We start from the raw sequence: 21,844 nt of genomic DNA, 5'->3' as shown, positions 1-21,844 counted from the left end.
TAAGCGTGAACAGCCACTCCTAATGTGGGCTGGGGCGAGGAGTGGGAAGAGAATGGGAACAGGGTCTTCCATTTGTCCTCTTGCCTCCAACCTCACAAATGTTAACAGTCATCCTGAATGCAGTGTTTACTGCTGACTAGTCATACTAACTCTCTCACTCCCATATAGGATATGACTCCATTAGATCTCAAATTCAACTTTTATAACTACAAAGGTGATAAACAGTATTTTAAAAGATAAGCAAAAATAAGGAAATTGGCAGGGTGTGGTGCCTCATGCCTGCAATCCAAGCACTTTGGGAGGCCAAGATGAGCACATCACTTGAGGTCAAGCGTTTGAGACCAGCCTGGCCAACATAGTGAAAACCTATCTCTACTGAAAATACAAAAATTAGCCGGGCGTGGTTGCAGGTGCTAGATACCACCACGAGTAGCAGTAATCCCAGCTACTCAAGAGGCTGAGGCAGGAGAGTTGCTTGCACCTGGGAGGCGGAGGTTGCAGTGAGCCGAGATGGCGCCACTGCCCTCCAGCCTGGGTGGCAGAGTGAGACTCTGTCAAAAAACAAACCAAAACCAAACAAAACTATATATTTGGGATCCTTGAGATGGAAAATTTCTCACTGGAAAGATGGTCACTATGACTCATACTCAGTGAGGCTGGGACAGACGAAGCTGGAGGCCTTCCACGCTATGCAAGGTGGTTTGCATTTTCAATCTGTGTAAGTAACATATCTGTTTTATATTTTAGAAAGCTTACTCTGCCTGTTCTACGTAGGAGAATGGGTTGGGGCTCTGATGTGAGATGAAGGACTAGTTAGAGGAGTATTGCAGAAGTGCAAAGGAGATGATAGGGGCATATAGGAGAATATTTGTGTAATTTGGCCTTTCTGTCTATATAAACCGTTTAAACTTCAAAATAAAATCTCTGGGCTATGTAATGCATCACTAATTCCACTAGGTGGCGATGGCATAGCTATGAAGCAACACTGGCGAATTTCCTGGGGTTACTCAGTGCACTGCATTATTTCTAAGGTTATATTTTTCAATGTTTGATCTTTGATTTACATTGACATTTATATTCCCTTTAAGTTCCAAGATGTAATAAATGTAATATATTTTACAGTTCTTGTTTTAAAATTATAATTTCAATAACTCCCTTGACTGGTAGAATGTGAAGGTCTCTGCCCACACACTTTTGGTTCCTATTTCTTTGCATTTACTTAAAAAAATAACAATCATAAAATAATGTCAATTGCCATTTCTTGAGCACCTTTTCTGAGTGAGTTATCGTGCTGAATATTTATATACATTACCTCATTTACTCATGCAGAGTAGATGTATTTCTTGTCATTTATAGACAAGAAAACAGAGACCAGGGAAGATTGGTAATTTGCCCAAAGTCACAATTATTATCTGCCAGAACCTGAATTCAAGCCTAGTCTCTTTAAACAAATTATTAAGTGGACAAATTGGTAAATAAGCAAATAAATGAGTAAATAAACAAGATGATTATACCTAGATGAACTGAATAAATTGTTCGCTCATTATAGATAATAAAATATCAGTTACAATGAAGTTACAAATATAACCCAAAATATGCAAGTATGACAAAATATTGTTTCATAACCCAAAGATAAAGATAAAATACATATTAAATAACTTCCATCTTTTCTTTTTCTTCTTTCCTCCCTCCTTCTTTCCTTCCTTTCATCTTTCTTTCTTCTTTTTCTTTTTCGAGACAAAATCTTGCTTTGTCACCCAGGCTGGAGTGCAGTGGTGTGATCACGGCTCCCTGCACCCTTCGCCTCCCAGGCTCAAGCAGTTCTCCCATCTCAGCCTCCCGAGTAGCTGAGACTACAGGCCCACCACGGTCGGTTAATTTTTTGTATTTTTAGTAGAGACACTGTTTCACCATGTTGGTAGGCTGGTCTTGAACTCTTGAGCTCAAGCGATCTGCTCACCTCGGCCTCCCAAATGCTGGGATTACAGGTGTGAGCCACTGCACGTGACCTATTTTCTCTTTCCCTTAACATTAGAAATTCCCAATGGTATTAAAACTTCCTTGAAAACAGGACTGATTCATAATATTCTTTCATGTGAACATACTATATTGTATTTGATAATTCTCTTATAATTGAACTTAGCAATTTTCTCTCAAAGTTAAGGGTTTATTAATAATGCTATAATGATCATCTTTGTACAGAAATTATTTGTATCTCTGCCCATTTTGTTAAGGATAGCTTCCTAGAACTTAATTTATTGGATAAAAAGAAATTAACTTTTAAAACACTCTTGTTTGTGTTATTTTTTTAAACCTGATGAGTAAAGTAACACATTTTTCTTTAAAAATATGTAGCAAAGTTTCTCAGAAAAGAAAAATTATGCTGCACCCCTATAACCAGAATAACTACTTTTATGATTTTTGTGTATTTATTTCCTGCTCTATATGTATTTATATATCTATATCTGTAATGATTATCCATATATACACCAATTTTCAGTTATGATAAAATATATATACATCTTGCCCTTGCCATTTAACATTATGTAAGGTTATATGTAGATATCTTATATTTTTTATAGGTTTAGATATCAATATCTGAACACACATATATAATAAACATGTTTCATATCATTAAATATCGTTCAGAAATATGATGTCTTTTTTTTCTCTGTCTCTTTTTTTTTGAGACAGAGTTTCGCTCTTGTTACCCAGGCTGGAGTGCAATGGCGTGATCTCGGCTCACTGCAACCTCCGCCTCCTGGGTTCAGGCAATTCTCCTGCCTCAGCCTCCTGAGTAGCTGGGATTACAGGCATGCACCACCGTGCCCAGCTAATTTTTTGTATTTTTAGTAGAGACGGGGTTTCACCATGTTGACCAGGATGGTCTCGATCTCTTGACCTCATGATCCACCCGCCTTGGCCTCCCAAAGTGCTGGGATTACAGGCGTGAGCCACTGCGCCCAGCCTGATGTCTTTTTTTAATAGAGGCAGAAGTCTGACTATATTGCTCAGGCTGTTCTCAAACTGCTGGGCTCAAGGAATTCTCCTGCCTCAGCCTCCCAAAGTGCTGGGATTACAGGGGTAACCACTGCACCCAGACTCAGAAATATGATTTTTAATAGTGGAAGTACATTCCCTTAAACTTTTTACAATCTTTTTACTATAGAGATATCTTCACCATCTTGCTAATTCTTTCCTTTAGATAGACTTCTGGAAAGGGTATTACTACATCAAGAGGTGAAGGTACTCTATGAATGTTGATGCATATTGCCAAATTGCCCTCCAGAAAGGCTCTACCAATTTACCTTTGTACTGAAGTCTACGAATGTCACCAGTTTCCACATCTGGCAGATACTCATGTCATCATTCTTGTCACCTTTAACAATATTAACAGCAATATTGTTATTTTAATTTGCATTTTTTTCTTAGTGAACTAAATATTTTAGAGTAATTTATTAGTCCTTTATATTTTCTTTTCTGTAAATTCTCTATTCATGTCTTTTGCTATTTTGTTATTAAGATGTCACCATTTTTCCGACTGTTGAATAAAAGATTTTTATATGTTAGGGATAATAGTGATTTTTCAGTCATATTAGTAGCAATTCTTTCTCCTTCTTTGTAGTTTGTCTTCTAATTTTGTTAGTGATAATTTTACCTATAATCTATATGATTTAAATTTTTGATAATTTCCTTAAGCCCCCATATCAGTAAAATAATTGCCTATATTTTCTTCTATTTTTAAAAAATAATTTTATTTTATACATTAAGGAATAATTTACATTCTATTTTTAGTGATTTTGTTTCTTTCACTTTTTATACTTACGTACTAGCTAGAAATAATTTTGTTATATAATGTGGAGTAAGACCCATTTGTTATATAATTTATTCCTTCCTCCATTGACTTATGTGGATGCTTTGCCATACAGAGTAGATCTATAATATTCTACGACGTATAGTTGTTCAGAGTTTAGACTCTGTGATCAGTCACATCTGGGTTCAGATCTTAGCTCTGCCATCTTTTTGGTCCTGGGCAAGTTACTTAGCCCATTTAATTCTCAGTTTCCCCATCTGTAAAAGAGGAATTGTTGGGAGGATTCCATTATCTGGAGCATGTAGAACAGTCAGCATGGGCTGTGTTACCTAGGAAACATTCAGTACAGTATGCATTCACTGCTAGAATTATGACTGTGATATCGACAAAGTTATTCATAACTTTAATAAATTCTGATATTCTTAAATGGTGCAGAACACCCCAAACTTTTAATGAGTTACTTGGCATATGGTCGGAAAATAAAACAAAGCCGCATTCACATCTTCATAGTGGGCATTTGCTTGTCTCACTCCCAGGTAAGGGATACACTTCCACATCCACAGGGCACACAGCTTATATCTTGCCTTAAAAGGAAGAACTGAAAGTATATAAAACCAGATTATCTCAAATGTTAGAGTGATTTAGGAGGACTTTTCTGTATTACTTTAATTTTCGTTTGATTTTGAAATGGAGTCTCACTCTGTTGCCCAGGCTGGAGTGCAGTGGCATGATCTCAGCTCCCTGAGACTTCTGCCTCCTGAGTTCAAGCAATTCTCCTGCCTCAGCCTCCTGAATAGCTGGGATTACAGGCTCATGCCACCATGCCTGGCTAATTTTTGTATTTTTAGTAGTGATGGGGTTTTACCATGTTGGTCAGGCTGGTCTTGAACTCCTGACCTCATGATCCACCTGCCTTGGCCTCCCAAAGTGCTAGGATTACGAGCATGAGCCACTGCACCCGGCCTTGATTTTGTTTTTGTTTTGAGACAGGATCTGGCTGTATCACCAGGCTTAAGTGCAGTGACATGATCACAGCTCACCGCAACCTCCTCCTTCTGGGCTCAAGCCATCCTCCCACCTCACCCTCCCAAGTAGCTGGGACTGCAATTGTGCACCACCATCCCTGACTAATTTTTTAACTTTTTGTAGAGATGAGGTTTTGCCATGTTGCCCAGGCTGGTCTCAAACTCCTGGGTCAAGCAATCCTCCCACCTTAGCCTCTCAAAGTTCTGGGATTATAGGCATGCACCACCGCACCTGGCCCTTCTGTATTACTTTAATTTTTGACAATAATTATACATACTGAGGGGAAAACAATAAAGATGTACCCTTGGAAAAAAATGCTTTCCTCAGAGAAGTTACAGATTAACCATCCAGGATTTAGAATTAATTGCAAATAGTAAAAATATTAACACATCAATCTTCAAATACAGACGCCTTTTAGGAACCATTTCAAGGTATGCCGAAATTTGGTATGATCTCAATTTTATTTAAATCTTCTTTCATATTTCTTAATGCATGTGTATACCTTAATTATAGGATATAAAGTTGTAAGTCTAATTTTTTTGAGTCAAGGTCTCAGTTTGTTGCTCATGCTGGAGTGCAGTGGCACAATCACGGCTCACCACAGCTTTGACACTTCCAGGCTCAAATGATCCTCCTGCCTCAGCCCACTGAGTCGTTGGGACTACAGGCATGTGCCTCCAATGCCCAGCTAATTTTTTAATTTTTGTCAGCTTCTTTCACTTAGCATGTTTTCAAGGTTCAATCCCTTTTTATGGCTGAATACTGTTCTGTTGTGTGATATATTTTGTTCATTCATTCTTCAGTTGATGGAAACTGAGGCTGGATTTGCACCTTTTTGCTATTCTGAATAATGCTGCTATGAACATTCGTGTACAAGTGCTTGTGTGGATATACATTTTCAATTCTTTTTAGTATATACCTAGGAGTGGAATTTCTAGGTCATATGGTAACCCTGTATTTAACTTTTTGAGGAATGCCAAATTGATTTATGCAGCAGCTACCCCATTTTACATTCTCACCAGCAGTGTATAAGGGTTCCAATTTTTCTACATCCTCGACATGTGTAAGTTTCCATCTTTTTGATTATGGACATCCAGTGAGTGTGAAGTTGTATCTCAGTGTGGTTTTGTTTTGCATTTTCCTTATGACTAATGATATTAAGCACCTTTTCATATATTTATTGGCTATTTGTATATGTTCTCCAGAGAAATGTCTATTCAAGTCCTTTGCCCTTTTTAAAAATTGGATTGCCTTTTTGTTGTTGAGTATGAATACTTTATATATTCTAGATATATACTAGCCCCTTATCAGATATGTGATTCATACCTACGTTCGCCTACTCTATGAGCTATCTTTTTACTTCCTTATAGTATTCCTTGAAGTGAAAAGTTTTTAATTTTGATGGCTCAAATTATGTATCTTTTCCTTGGTTGCTTGTTCTTTTGTTGTCACAACTCAGAAATCATTGTTAAATCCAAGGTCATAAATATTTAGCCTTAAGTTTATCTTCTGAGAGTTGTATAGTTTTAGCTCATACATTTAGGTTATTGATCTATTTTGAATTAATTTTATATATGGCAAATATGGAGTATATGTAGGTGTATATATATGATGTATTTGCAGGTGTCCAACTTTCTTCTTTCACATGTGGATATCTAGTTGTCCCATCACCCTTTGTTGAACAACTATTCTTTTCCAAGTGAACGGTCTTGATACCTCATCAATGTCCAAATCAATTGACCATAGATATATAGGTTTATTTCTAGATTTGCAATTCTATTCCATTGGTCTATAGGTCTCAGCTGAGCTCTTGATAAACACTGGCATAAGATGAATATATTTCATTCTCTAACAAGTGCCTGGAATATAGCTGAACTCTGGCCCATGCTGCTTACCTGCCAGCTGGCATGAGTAAGAGATTGCCAGCCTCCTCTGAGACATGAGGATTATATGAAGGGCATGCACCTGAAAACAGTTTGCACCTCTGATCAACTCCAGGAGTCTCCGTAGAGACAGACAAACAAGGTCCAAATTCCAGTCCACATAGCTTGGCTAAAATAATTTGAAGTCTAGTAATTTTTAGGCAGGTGTAATTCATACACCATCTCAGCACCCTCAAATTCACCTGATAAATATTTATGGGGTTCTATTCTGTGCTGTGTACAACAAGCAGCTTTAATTTGAGGACTTTTGTTTCCTGGTATTCTTTCAACAAACTACTTACAGCAAAGTTGCCAAAGACAGTAAGCTGATTGTATGAAGCTATCTTTATTTATTTATTTAGACAGGGTCTCATTCTGGCACCCAGGCTGTAGTGCAGCGGTGCAGTCTTTGTTTACTGCAGCCTCCGCTTCCTCAGTTCAAGCAATTCTTGTGCCTCAGCTTTCCGAGTAGCTGGGATTATAGGCATGCGCCACCATGCCCAGCGAATTTTTGTACTTTTAGTAGAGATGGGATTTCACCATGTTGGCTAGGCTGATCTTGAACTCCTGACCTCAAATGATCTGCCCACCTCAGGCTCCCAAAGTGTTGGGATTACAGGCATGAGCCACTGCACCAGGCCTGAGGTTATTGTTACAGGCCAAAGACAGTTGAATGGCGGCTCTCATTTTTGAAAAGTTGATTTATAGCCCTTCTCTTTGGTAATAATTAGCTAGTAGACCAACTGTCTCTTCAAGCCACTCCTTGTTAAAGGCAATACAACCTTATCATTTGTGTATAATAGAATGTTTAGTCTTTCTGTTTTGCTTTGTTGAAGGTAGGATGGTGAGATATCTGCAGGATTGCATTAAACTTACCCAAAATGATGTTAGGTTGTTAACATGCAAGTTGTAAAGAAGGGAAGCAGAGACAATTATTCCCTGGGCCTGGAAGCTTCATTCTTGTGCTTTTAGGGACCAAAGCTTTGTTGCCATATGGTCTGCCATAACAACCCAGGACTGATCACTTTCTTCCTGTTTACTGGTGCCAGAGATCCTAGAATAGCAAGGTATAGTTTGTGTCTGGTAATGTTTAATCTTGATGACAGCTGGAACAAGAAACATAACCCTGAACCCTGGAACAAAGATGGTTTTCTGCTCAGTGCAAGTTCTCTTGCAGTGTATTACAGGAAGCTCAGAAAGATAGCCAGACTTCTAAATTACATTATTCCTTTTTAAGTTGCTAAAATTGAGGCTGAGGCAGGAGAGTCGTTTGAGGCTTCCATTTGACACGGTAAAAATTAAGAACTTCAGTTCATCAAAAGACACCGTTAAAAGAGAGAAAAGGCAAGCCACAGACTTGAAAAGGATATTTTTAAAACACATATTTGGTAAAGGATTTCAAACTAAAATTTATAAAAACAACTTTTACAAATCAAAATGAAAAAGACAGGCAACCCAAATGGATAAAACATTTAAATGAGTACCTCCCAAAAGAGGACAGCCAAGAGGATAGAGCATGTAAAACGATGCTTAACATCTTCAGACACCATCCCCTACTCTGTGCAGTCAGGCAACCTTCTCATCCTCAGCAGACACAGAGGTATTCTCTGAAGAGGTTAAAACAGGACTTGCAAGGGGAGAGGGGAAGAGCATCTAAAAAAGAGGTATCATGCTAAGTCAGGGGGATTAAGACCCCCCCCCCCCCCCCGCCAACTTCTAGAATTCTCACAACCAGGTCTTTACCCACCAAGCAGGAAACTGAAAGATTATTTTCCAGGGAATCCGACCAGCCCAAAGGAAAATACCTAGATGCTCACACAGGGGGTTCTCCAGCTAGAGGGCCCAATCAAGTCACTATACAGTGAAGCATTTCAATGACAAAATCTACCCACAAATAAAAACATCAAATTAGTTTTAGTGCTACTTTCTTAAATGAGAATTACCAGACCCTTGGGGCAATCTACCATGAAAGACACAGATCAAAACAGAGAGAAAGACAACAACAACTTAGTGGAAACAGACTATAAGGTAAAAGAAAACTATAAATTACCAAACTCAGATAATAGAAAAGACTGTACTCAAGAAAATAGTTTGCTATTTAGACCAGTGGGGTGGCTCATACTTGTAACCCCAGCACTTTGGGAGGCCAAGGCAGGCGGATCTTTTAAGGTCAGGAGTTCGAGACCAGTTTAGCCAACATGGTGAAAACCTGTCCCTGTTAAATAAACACAAAAATTAGATGGGCATGGTGGTGCATGCCTATAATCCCAGCTACTTGGGAGGCTGAGGCAGGAGAGTGGTTTGAACCTCGGGAGACAGAAGGGTTACAGTGAGCCGAGATCTCGCCACAGCACTCTCGCCTGGGTGACAGAGAGAGACACTGCCTAAAAAAAAGAAAAAAAAAGAAAAGAAAATGGTTTGCTATTTAAAAGAGGAAGGTTCAGAGAACAAAAAAATTTTAAATAGAAAAAAATGTAAAATCATAGAAGGGTTGAAAGATGAATTTGAGGAAGTCTCTTAGAAAGTAGGGCAAAACTAAGATGGAAAAGATCAAAGTAGAGATTCATTCCAGGGGATTCAACATCCATGTAACAATTTCTTTATACCATACATATATAGAAGGAAAACTTGTTTGAACCATCTAATTAGATGTAGTCTTGGACTTTAAGTTGGAGAAGGGTGTTCTGGGCTCTCAAGGGATCTGACACAAAGAGAAAATTCAGGAAACCTTGAATTGAATCTTCTGATCACTCATTGGGATGAGCTAGATTATGCTGCAAGTATTCATGTTCAAGGGTAGTAGGAAAGATACGTCATCCAAGTGTAATGAAATCACATTTAATCAGACCGTATACTTTAATCTTAAGGGTTGCATTTGGCTTTTTAAATAATATTTTTAAATTTAAAAACAGGAAGAGGTCCAGGTGCAGTGACTCATGCCTATAATCCCAGCACTTTGGGATGCTGAGGTAGATGGATTGCTTGAGCCCAGGAGTTTAAGACCAGCATAACATAGTGAAATCTCATCTCTACAACAAACACAAAAAAAGTAACCACCCGTGGTGCAGGCCTGTAGTCCCAGCTACTCAGAAGGATGAGGTGGGGGATTGATTGAGCCTGGGAGGTCAAGGCTGCAATGAGCCGGTATCATTCCACTGCACTGCAGCCTAGGCAACAAAGCAGGACCCTGTTTCAAAAAAAAAAGCATGAACCAAAAAAAAAAGGAGGAAAGCTGAATGTAATGTAGTCTTCTGGATAGGATTGTGGAACTGAAAAGGACATCAGGGAAAAATTAATGAAATCTGAATAAAGTATGAAGTTTAGCTAATAGCTGTGTAGCAGTGTTGGTTCACTAGTTGTGACAAATGTATCATAGTAATGTAAGATGCTAGCAATAGGGGAAACTAGGCATGAGGTAGATGGGAACTCTTTGTTATCTTTGCAACTTTTCTGTAAACCTAAAGCTATTCTAAAATTAAAAAGTTTATTTAAATAGAAAAATAGGAAGAAAGAATTTTTACCTTAACCTCAGACAAATCACAACTTTGGCATAAGCCTGGTCACTAGGCCACATGACCATAACCAAGCAACAATCAGTCAGATGTCAGTCTAATAATAGGTCCTGTTATCTTCAGTAAAGGGAAAAGAAATCATGAAAGTTGAAACTGCAAGTCAAAGTATGTAAAATCATAAAAATGGAGTGGCATGGAATTCCTATAGTCCCAGTTACCAAGGAGGCTAAAGTGGGAGGATTGCTTGAGGCCAGGAGTTTGAGGTTACAGTGAGCTATGATCATGCAACTGCACTCCAGCCTGAGTGACAGAGCAAGACCTTGTCATAAATAAATAAATATATTAATTAATTTAAGAAAATGAAATTGATAAGACGGCAAAGTTTAGATGAGGTGTTGAGGAAAATAGGAAGCCATTGCCAATTTCTTGAGTGAGAAACTAATGTGGTGAAAGCAATGATTTAGGGATTTATTCTATCGGCAACCTGCCAAAATGGGTTGAAGTTGGGAAAAATCCAAGGCGGGGGGGAACAGCAATAACTGGCATGTACTAAAATCTCAAAACTAAAACCCTAAAATGAAACTTTAGGTAAGGGTTTCAAGCAATGTTATTCTTAGTGCCATATGTGATCTGTTTTAAGCACCTGGAGACAAGCAGAGTCTATTGTGGAGACAGATGTATCAGATCTTAACCTGACTTTGTTAGATATCGGAATCATAGAACTATTTCATACCCCCTTGTTCCAAGTCCAAGCTCTCCTGGCATCTTGTGGTTAGGACTGTATCTTGTTACTTCTGCTTGTCCTGCAGTGGCTCTGGGCTTGTTTGATAATCAAACTGAGCCTGCTCTTATTTTTAATTTTTAACCCATCCTAATGGGGCTATTTGGAAATGATTTTAAACCTAAAGAAAAGCCGCAAGAATAAGAATGGTACGTAGAACACCATGCTACGTGTTGTTACACCTTTGTTAAACATGTATTTTACCCCATATGCTCATCCATTCTCTATCTAGATCTCTCTAGATATATCTATCTATTGAGATCCAGATAGGTATCTAGATGAGTATCTAGATAGATTGATATAGGTGTATATAGAGAGTATTAGGTCCATACTCTCTCTCTCTCTCTCTCTCTCTCTCTCTCTATATATATATATATATATATGCATATCTATATACCTAATACTTTTGGATCATTTGAGAATAATGTTCATCCATCATTGCCCTTTAGTCCTAAATACTTCAATGTGTATTTCCTAGAAATAAGAATATCCATTTAAAGAACCACATTATTCTTCTTATCTTCAGTTCATTTACTTAGTCACTATTTCTCGAATTGCACCAAACTATGAGAACATCCATTATCCTGGTCTGACCTGACTCACTGCTAACTGAATTACAGGAGTGAAAAATTCAAAATTTCATTTGCATTTCAGGTTTTGGTCTCATTTGAGAGTATCATGGAATCCAGTTTTGCAGATTAGATTTGAATTTGACTCATCATGGGTTTGATTCAGTTCAACTATCCTAAGAACCTCTTTGTCAAAGAATAATACTAATACCAATAATGGCAAATACTAATCTAGTCTTCCTCGATATGTGTCAGTGTTCTAAGTACATTGTCTTTACCAATGCATTTAATCCTTACAACAACCTTAAGGAAATCATAATTATCTCCATTTTAGACATGGAGAAATATAAGAAGTTAAATAACTTGAGCATGAATACACAGTTGATAAGGGGATCTCTCAGATATCTTTTTAAATTTGTTAATCGTGTGTGTGTGTGTGTGTGTGTGTATGTAGCCTTCTTACATTTCATAACGTTTTCTTTAAAGACGATCCCACACTATTTCTAGTTATTGATTATTTCTCATTGTGTCATGTTCCCCTAGGACAGAAGCATTCATTTTCTTGATGTGTTGATTTTTCAGCTGAAGAAAAGGTGACTGGTCTCATGAGCCCGGAACAATGAACTCAGAGGAGGTTGTTTACATGAGGTTCTCCCACTCACCAGCTGTTGAGAGTCTGCAGTTATGAAGAGCAGGATCTTATTACTTCAATGAAAGCATGTAACAAGGTTCCCAAACCACCAACAGCCAAGTGGATTGGTACAGTGCGGCTATCTAATAAATAATCAAAAGCATTTGATAGAAATCTGTCTTGCAGCACTGTCTTCATATTTAATGTTGCTTTCTCTTCTAGCCTTGGGTATGTTTAAATGATCCCCTTTTCTCACTCTAGTGCCAATACTGACCTGAAGGCTAGATCCACAGTGAAATTCTTGTTCAGGCTGGGTCTGTCCACTTTGACTCTGCTATTTATAGAGCCAATGTGGGTTAATAACTACTATTTATTGAGTGCCTGTTCCATGCCAAGCATTAGGCTGGGAGCTTTACATACATTTAATCCTCACAATAGCCCTGTAAGGTTGCACCTATTATCTCCACCTTGCCCATGAAGAAATGGAAACTCAGAGAGTTTGTGTGCTACATGTAAGACCACAGAGTTGCCAGAGTCAGGGATTCAAATCTAGGTCTAACTCCAAAGCCCTCTACACTTACATTGTTTTGCTTATCAATGCTCCGGAGATAATTACCCCAACCCCTTATCAATGGTATACTTCCTCTCATGATGGCGGTGTATGTGTATGGGAAGCGTCTGAGATGGAGGACCAGGGAGTCTTTAGAGGTAGAGAAGAATCACAGAATTATCTTCTAAAAATACCCCACAATATTCTTTGAGACCAGCAGTTGATAAAATATGGCCCCCAGCTATTTTAGTAAATAAAGTTTTATTGGGAACACAGCCACACCCAGTCCTTCATGTCTGTGGCTGCTTTTGCTCTACAGTGATTGAGCTGCATAGTTGTGACAGATTCCATTTGGCCTCCAAAGCTTAAAATGTTGACTGTTTGGCCCTTTAAGAAAAAGTGTGCCAACCTCTGTTTTAGATGACTTTGGAAGAAAGTCAACCATCTTCATCCAGTCAATTTATTATTTTTCCATTTGATTGAAAAAGTACTTAAAGATTTATAATGCTAAGATAATTACTGCATTCTAATGGTGGTGGTGGTGATGGACTGGGGGTTGAGGGGCTGTAGGGATCTAACCAGGAAAGGGAAGGGGCAGGGTTAGGAGAGGTCTGGGCCTCTGGATCTGCAGTCAACTCCTTACCCCAGACTCCTCCCACTCACGTCCTTCCTATTTCTCCTGCCAAATCAAATGTCCTAAAATAACTCATTGCTCATAAACATGCAAGTGGCTTCCCCCACACAACATGCTCAAAACCCAACACCTTGGCCTGGAATTCAAAGACCATTACAGTTTGACCCCTACTAATCTCCCTCTCCACCCTGTTTTTCCCTTTTCATTTTTTTTAATCATGAAGAAATCATGCCAAATTTGAGTTTATGTATCAAAGCCAATTTTCTTGTCTTTGATTCACTTTTATGTAGCAGAAAAATAAACATATACTACTTGTAGGTGTTTGTCTTAGTCTTTTCTGGTGGCTGTAACAAAATACCATACACTGCGTGGCTTACAAACAACAGAAATTTATTTCTCACCAGTCCAGAGGCTGGGAAGTTCGAGATCAAGGTGCTGGCAGATTCAGTGTTTTGTGAAGGCCTGCCTCCTGGTTCACAGATAGCACCTTCTCACTTCATGCATCCTCACCTGGGTTTCTCCCAGGACTCTTTTATTCATGCCATTCATGAGGGCTCTGCCTCTAACCCAGTCACTTCCCAAAGGCCCCATTCCCTATTACTATCACCTTGGGGGTTAAGATTTTAACAAATGAATTTTGTGGAGACCCAAACATTTGAACCAAAACAGTGTTGTAGCAGGCACGGTGGCTCACGCATGTAATCCCAACACTTTGGGAGGCTGAGGTGGGCAGATCACTTGAGGTCAGGAGTTCAAGGCCATCCTGGCCAATATAGTAAAACCCCATTTCTACTAAAAATACAAAATGTAGCCGAGTGTGGTGATGGGTGCCTGTATTCCCAGCTACTCAGGAGGCTGAGGTGGGAGAATCGCTTGAATCCAGGAGGCAGAGGTTGTAGTGAGCCAAGATCGCACCACTGCACTCCAGTCTGGGCAACAGAGAAAGACTTCATCTCAAAAACAACAACAACAACAACAACAACAACAAATTAATGTTGTATTTGATCACAGGAAGCCAGTCTGAGCTTTCATATATGATGCCACTTCACCCGAGCTAAAAGGTATAAACAAAATAAAAACTTATAAATGCATTAGTTATTTTTCTATAGTAGGCATTATCCAATTGTATTTAGAAAAATTATTCTAGCTATTTTTGAAGTTTATAATATTAGAAACTCTCTCATTGCTATGTATTTTTCTTACAGATAATTTTCATGGCTGTAGAACACTACATCTCCTATATGTTCTACAGTCCTCCTAATGTTTCCCCAATATTTGGGCACTGAAGGTTGCCCTTTACACTCACTTCATCCCCAAATCCATTTCTTGGAGTTGTTCTTCCATTGTTTCCCTTCTTTGCTCAGACTGTTTCTTTGGCTTGGAAAGGGTCCAGTCTTCCTTTTCTGTCTCCTTGTCTTAAGTCCTTCCTTTCTAGCATAAGCCCTATCACCTTTCTCCCTCAAACTCTTTGTCACGGAAAAGTACAGATTGACCTTTATAATGAAGGATGAATTTCAAGAGGCTTATTTTCCCCAGAAGTGCTGACATAGTACCATCTTCACTAGCAGCAATAACATTGCAGTACCAAAGGGCTCACAGACACTATTATTTTCTGGTGCTGTACTTAGGAGAACAGTTCATTTTAGAAAATGATAATAGAGGCCAGGCTTGGTAGATCACGCCTATAATCCCAGCACTTTGGGAGGCTGAGGCTGGTGGAGCACCCGAGGTCAGGAGTTCAAGACCATCTTGTGCAACATGGTGAAACCCCATCTCTACTAAGAATACAAAAATTAGCCAGGTGAGATGGTACATGCCTGTGGTCCCAGCTACTCGGGAGGCTGAGGCCGGAGAATTGCTTGAACCTGGGAGGTGGAGGTTGCAGTGAACCGAGATTGCGCCACTGCACTCCAACCTGAGCAACAGAGCAAGACTCCATCTCAAAAAAAAAAAAAAAAAAGGATAATAGATAGTTAACATAATAGATAGTTAACATACAGATAGCTAAATATCATGTATTTTCTATATGTCTACCATTATTCTAAGCATCCTATATACATTAAGTCATTTATCTTCATAACAAACCTATCAAGTGGATGTTGTTAATACTCTTATTTTAGAAATGAGAAAATTGAGGTACAGAAAGAATAAGAAATTGCCCAAAGACACAACTGGCAAGACGTGGGATGTGAATTCAGACAGTCTGTCACCAAAGTCTGAGTGCTTAGGCAATGAAATAGAAGTGCAGAGAATTTGTGATGGCCCTTTATCTCCCTAATCTCAACGTGGCCCTTAACATTTTCAGAGTATACGGAGAGGGACAGGGACTGCTGAGCAGTGTTCTTCCTAGGAACATTCAGTCTGTTCCTCTGTGTTGGAGAAACCTGGCTGGGGGCCACCATCCTTTCACAATGAGGAGATTGGCAGGCAGATAAATTTGCTTTGTCCTTGATCATTCTCTGAGTATGATGAGTTCAGAGGCATGACCAGAGCCAGGCAGGGTATGTTGAAAGCACTTGTACCTTCTAGACCTTAATCATCTCAGTGTCTCTAGTGCCAGCATAAACTAGGCCATTACACATGGAGAAGGTATTGTGACACAATCACATCATAATGACTAGGGTTTAATTAACTATCCCTCTCAGGTCTTCCCTCAGGAAGGAGTGGGACTTCTTGCAATGAACTACATGGGAGTGAGGGTGGGGAGAGGAGATTCAGAGAGCCTTCCAAACGCGAGTATAATTACAAAACGGAGTCATAAGGGAATGAATGGTTTTGCCCTCCAGTTTAGAGAATGATGTAACTTCACAGTTCCGGAAAATCTTAAAAGTTATTTCTGCTGGGCACGGTGGCTCATGCCTGTAATCCCAGCAGTCTGGGAGGCCAAGGCAGGCAGATTGCTTGAGCTCAGGAGTTTAAGACCAGCCTGGACAACATGGTAAAAACCGATCTCTACGAAACATACAAAAAAAATTTGCTGGGTGTGGTGGCATGCATCTGTTGTCCCAGCTACTCGGCGGGCTGAGGTGGGAGGATGGCTTGAACCTGGGAGGTGGAGGTTGCAGTGAGCCGAGATTGCATCATTGCATTCCAGCCTGGTTGTGCAATGAGCCAGACCTGTCTCAAAAAAAAAAAAAGTTATTTCCACCAGGTACCCTTCCAGTGCCTGAATCCCATTATGAATGCTCTGCTAAGCAAATGCTCAGCCTCTGCTTGTATACCTGCACCAACTGGGATCTCACTACCAATCTATTCCAGCTCCGTATGGCTCTGTTAGAAAGTAGGACATTTTGTTAAATGGAAATCTGTTTTCCTGTAGCTTCCACCGACTGGGTCTAATTATACTATGGGATGCTACAGAACAAGTTAACTTCCACTTCCATACAACAGCCCCACAGAAATGTGAAGTCAATGATCATATCCACTTTGAGTTTTTCCTTTCAGGCTGAATACTCACAGGTGCTTTGGTTGTGTCTCTTCTCACATGGTTTCACTAGTCAGGTTTGTGTCCACTGACTGCTTACCACTTGTCTTAGAGTTCTTCAAGTATAGAGTGCCAGCCCACGTCAGGGCAGAACCATTCTTTCCCTCTGTATTAGTCTGTTCTCACGCTGTTGATAAAGACATACTTGAGACTGGGTAATTTTTAAAGAAAAAGAGGATTAATGGACTCACAGTTCCATGTGGCTGCAGAGGCCTAACAATCACGGCAGAAGGCGAAAGGCACATCTTACATGGCAGCAGACGAAAGATAGCTTGTTCAGGAAAACTCGCTTTCATAAAACCATCTGATCTCATGAGACTTATTGACTATAACGAGAACAACACAGAAAAGATCTGCCCCCATGATTCAATTACCTCCCACTAGGTCCCTCTCACAACACATGGGAATTGTGGGAGCTACAATTCAAGACGAGATTTGGGTTGGGGACACAGCCAAACTATATCATCTTCCTAGGAGACTCTGTCTATAATGAGTGCCTAGGATCAGAAATTTTTGCTCTGACTTCCAAGGGGTTCCAGGGACTTTGGGTGAGTTTGGTTTTTAGTCAGAAGAGGGCAGGAAAAACAAGGCCAGACATGGTGGCTCATGCCTATAATCCCAGCACTTTGGGAGGCCAAGGTGGAAGGGCTGCTTGAGGCCAGGAGTTCGAGACTACCCTGACCAACATAGAAGACCATGTCTCTGTTAAAAAAAAAAAATCAGAATTAATTAGGTTTCTATGGTTGGAAAGAGATGATAATAGCTAATATATTTTGAATGCTCACTACATGCTAGGCACTGTGCTCAAAATTTAATATGAATTATATCATTCACCACTCAACAACCCTTGTAGGTGCTAATTTTATGATTTCTATTTTACAGATAAAGAAACTGAGACCTAGAGAGGACTTGGAGTCTTCCCAGGCTAGGTAGCAAATGCTAAGACTCAGGCCAGATACAGTAGCAAGGAGCAATGGGCAAAGATTTGGGGCTTCAACAAAGGGCAGCATTTGACTAGTGATTATGCTTCATAAAAAAACAGGTAAAACAGGGAAAAGGGGAGTTGGGGTGAGAATAGATCTTCTAAGGCCCTACAGATCCAGAAGGAAAAAGAGCTGTGCAAGGGTAAAACAGAAGGACATGATGAGTAAGAGAGAAATTATTAGTAACAGCTACCACTTGTTAAGTAACACTAGCCAGCATTTGACCTACATAATCTCCTTTAATCCTCACAGCAATCCTAAAAGGGAATTACTACTATTCTGATTATTATGCTACAGATGAGGAAATTGAGGTTTAGCAAGGTTCAGTGACTCACTGAAGGCTATATGGTGCTGGTGAGCAGCAGCATCTGGATTTAGATTCAGACTGCTGACTCCATGCCTATGGCCCTATACTGACTCCCCAAGGGAAAGACTGCTGGCAACACTGAAAGGAAAGAAGAAATTTCTCTCCTAAGAGATGGGGGAATCTCGGAACATACGAGGCAGCCCAGGGCTGTGGGCAACACCTGGCACCACTCAGAGAGGATAAGGAACCTGGTTCTGGGAGAGACAGTTTTCCCAGACACTCTACATCAGCCTCTCTATGAGGCTATTCTAACTTGAGATTTCCTCAGAAAGAGGTTCCTGGAGGCCCAGAAACCTCAATTGGATAAATACCTATGACTAGATAGGCTTTTTAAGAATCAGAAACCTAGGTTTCGAAGTGATATTTTTATGCCTCTGAAATCCTCCCCCAGCCCCCTTTTTTTGTAAACAATTTGCTTTCTCTCAGTTCCATGGCTTTCAAGCTTAGCATTCATCAGTATCACCTGGAGGAACCATTAAAACATAGATATTTTGGACTTTACTCCCAGAGTTCCTGATTCAGTTGGTCCAGTTATAAGACCAGACAATTTGTACTTCTACAAGTTACAAGGTGATGTGGATTCAGCTGGTCCAGGGATCACATTTAAGAACAAATGCTTTATTTGATTTGCTAAACTACCTTTGAAAATTTCTAAATGGATTTGGCTGTGAAAAAATAAGTACAGAAAAGGCAAAGGACTTGCCTATAGGTCAGAAGTACTGGGAAGGGTTGGAAGGCAGACTTAGAGCACAGCGTGGTAAGTGACTGTGATAGGAGAACTTGTATAAATGGGGATGACAGAAGTCACAGTCAGAAGGAGCTAGCTGTTTCCAGACGGGAACGAAGGGAAGCAAAACGCCCAGGATGAGCTGAAAGCCAGACTGGCCAGAGACAGAGATCGGACGAGGGCAGAAGTCAAATGGGGTAGAGATGTTGTCAAAAGCTGCAGTCTCCTGGCTGGGCTACAGGGAAGGAATTAGGGAAGCTGGAGGCAAGGAGCCAGGAGTGAGCTCCCGGGGTGTGGCCCTGTGACAGTCTGGTGATCACATTTCAGCTGCAACTTACTGTCCCCAAAAGCCTCTTTCTTCTTTCTCCTGTGGTGCCTGTCAGTCATAAAGTGCCCAGGAATTGCCCTCTGACAGTAATAAGGCGAAGTCCTTGCAGCAAGACAAGTGGAGACATTGCCAAGCCCTGTTTTCTCCTCTTAGTGGTGGGTCCCATAGTGGCAAGCAGGGCAGAGCCAGGAAGCATGCAGTCTGGTGATTAGACTTTAGATGTTCTCCAATCCCCAGGCTGCATTTCTCCCTCATGGGAAACTGACTCAGCTGCAGTACACAGTGTGGAGAATGACCTTTGTGGATGTAGCAGTTGGCTAATGGCTGGGCACCTGGCTGCACTTGCTGTTCCTCATGGAATTGGGAAGGGTTGAATAGGAGGCTCTCTTTTCTTGGTACCAAGAGACGGGTATGTCTTTGCAGGACTGCATACCACTACTCCTTTCAGCTGGTACACAGAGGCCCACCCTGGACCCTGGCTTTCTAAGCACTACCCACCTAGCCTTAACCAAGCTTTTTTTTTCCCTTTTGTAAACTTCATTTCTTGTACATCTCTGTCCAGTTAAAAAGGATATATTAAGTGCATACGTACAGATATGGGGTAAAATAAATTCAGCCCTCAAGAAAATCACAGTATAGTCAGAGGGATCCATGCGGAGACATGATCCCAACATTGTAGAATAAATGCTGTTTCTCAAACACAGAGTTCCTTCCCTCCACGAGGCCTCTGTATTTGTTGTTCCTTCTGTCTAGAATGTTCTTCCATAGATTCTTGTACAATTCATCTTCTCATTTTATACTCAGGTCATTTCCTAGAGAGACCTTCCCTGACGTTTCTATGGAAAACTAAACGCTTCCCATTTTCTGAATCAATTTGCCTTATTTATTTATGTAGGAACTAGGGTTTCACTCTGTCACCCAGGCTGGAGTGCAGTGGCATGATCTGGGCCTCCACCTCCAGGACTCAAGTGATCCTCCCGCCTTAGCCTCCTGATTGGCTCTGGCTACAGGCTTGCAGCAGCATGCCTGGCTAATTTTAAAAAGAAATGTCTGTAGAGACAGGGTTTTGCCATGTTGCCCAGGCTGGTCTCGAACTCCTGGACTCAAAGCAATCCACCTGTTGGGCCTTCCAGAGTGCTGGGATTACAGGTGTGAGCCACCATGCCTGGCCTAATTTTTAATTGCAGCACCTATAACCACCTAGCACATTAATTTTATTTTTATTTTTTTGGTTGGCTTCCTTTACTGGATTGTAAGCTATGTGAGAGAAACAGGGCCTTGTCCACTACTGAATTCTGTTTGTAGAACTGGTACAGAATAGGTACTCAATACATATTTTCCTTTTATTCATTCATCATAAATGACTGTCCAATCGAACTTTTGTGAGCCTCTCCAGAGTCATCCAAATGGAAGATGAGGCCTGTCTGCTTGAGGAAGAACTTTTTCAAGCCTACTAAATGCCAGACTTTCTAAAGTTTTTATTGCCACCTCATGTCACACCAAGCAGGTTCTAACTCCCCACTAGCAATGACTATAATGGGCCAGGCAGAGTGGCTCACACCTGTAATCCTAGCACTTTGAGAGGCTGAGGTGGGAGGACCGCCTCAGCTTAGGAGTTTGAGACTACCCTAGGCAACATGGCTAGACCCTGTCTCTACTAAAAGTACAAAAAATTAGTCAGGTGTGGAGGGTGCGCCTGTAAGCCCAGCCAATCAGGAGGCTGAGGCACGAGAATTCCTTGAACCCGGGAGGCGGAGAGTTGCAGTGAGTTGAGATGGCACCACTGCACTCCAGCCTGAGCGACAGAGCGAGGCTCCGCCTCCGAAAAAAAAAAAAAAAAAGAATGACTATAATTTACTCAGTACTAATTATATACCATACGTTATTTAATCCTCACAATCCTCTGCAAAGTCCGCATTATTTCTCTCGTTTTACAGAATATTAAACAGCCTCAGGGAGAGTGACTTGCTTAAAATCACATAGGTAGCAAGGTGCCAGGGAGGGTCCCTGGGAAAGCTGTGCCAGGCCCCAAAGCTCATATTAATCCCATACCCACGTTTCCGCCACTCTCATCCCTATATCCCCTCTCCCACGTTTCCACTACATCACCTAAAGGCCCTTTCCCACGTTTTCGCTACATTCCATCCCAGCCCTTTTCCTCTCATTGGACCGCTGGGTTCGCTCTATCCTGGCTGTCCCTCAAAGGCTAGTGTGGGGAGGAGCTTCAGATGTGTGCGAGGTGCAGGGTGGGCTGATCGGTCTCCAGCACCAGATACTCTTTCCTTCTGGTGCCCTCACCACCCGCCGGCTGCTGGATGCCCAGTGGCCTATTTCAGGGCCGCAGAGACCGCTGTCGCCGGAGGAAAAAGGATGGGGGAAGGGAGTGCAGGCTGCAGAAGCACTAGCGGGAGGCAGACGGGCAGCGGTCCCCACCCTGCGCCGCTCCTTCCCGGGTCCTGTCAGCCGCTGCGCGCAGGCGCGGGGCGCTCCTCCACCCCTCCCTTCTGCGGGCCGCC

The 21,844-nt window shown here is 40.9% G+C and overlaps 1 protein-coding gene across 2 annotated transcripts in view; it reads left to right on the top strand.

The window, feature by feature from the left end:
- Window positions 1–13,756, top strand: part of SLC44A1 (solute carrier family 44 member 1) — a 197,288-nt gene extending 183,532 nt beyond the window's left edge. For both annotated transcript variants that reach the window (XM_021672129.2, XM_012439084.2), the window contains exon 16: window positions 12,207–13,756. In XM_021672129.2, coding sequence (XP_021527804.1) covers window positions 12,207–12,221 — 15 coding nt within the window. In that variant the 3' untranslated portion in view covers window positions 12,222–13,756. The remainder of the gene's footprint in view (window positions 1–12,206) is intronic.
- Window positions 13,757–21,844: the final 8,088 nt, after the last annotated feature.

The sequence above is a fragment of the Aotus nancymaae genome, unplaced genomic scaffold (genome assembly GCF_030222135.1).
Source record: "Aotus nancymaae isolate 86718 unplaced genomic scaffold, 86718_ANA_hifiasm-v0.15.2.pri h1tg000003l, whole genome shotgun sequence".
Classification (NCBI taxonomy): Eukaryota; Metazoa; Chordata; class Mammalia; order Primates; family Aotidae; genus Aotus; species Aotus nancymaae.
The sequence above is the reverse complement of the archived record's forward strand: the minus strand, read 5'-3'. Positions and strand labels throughout refer to the sequence as shown.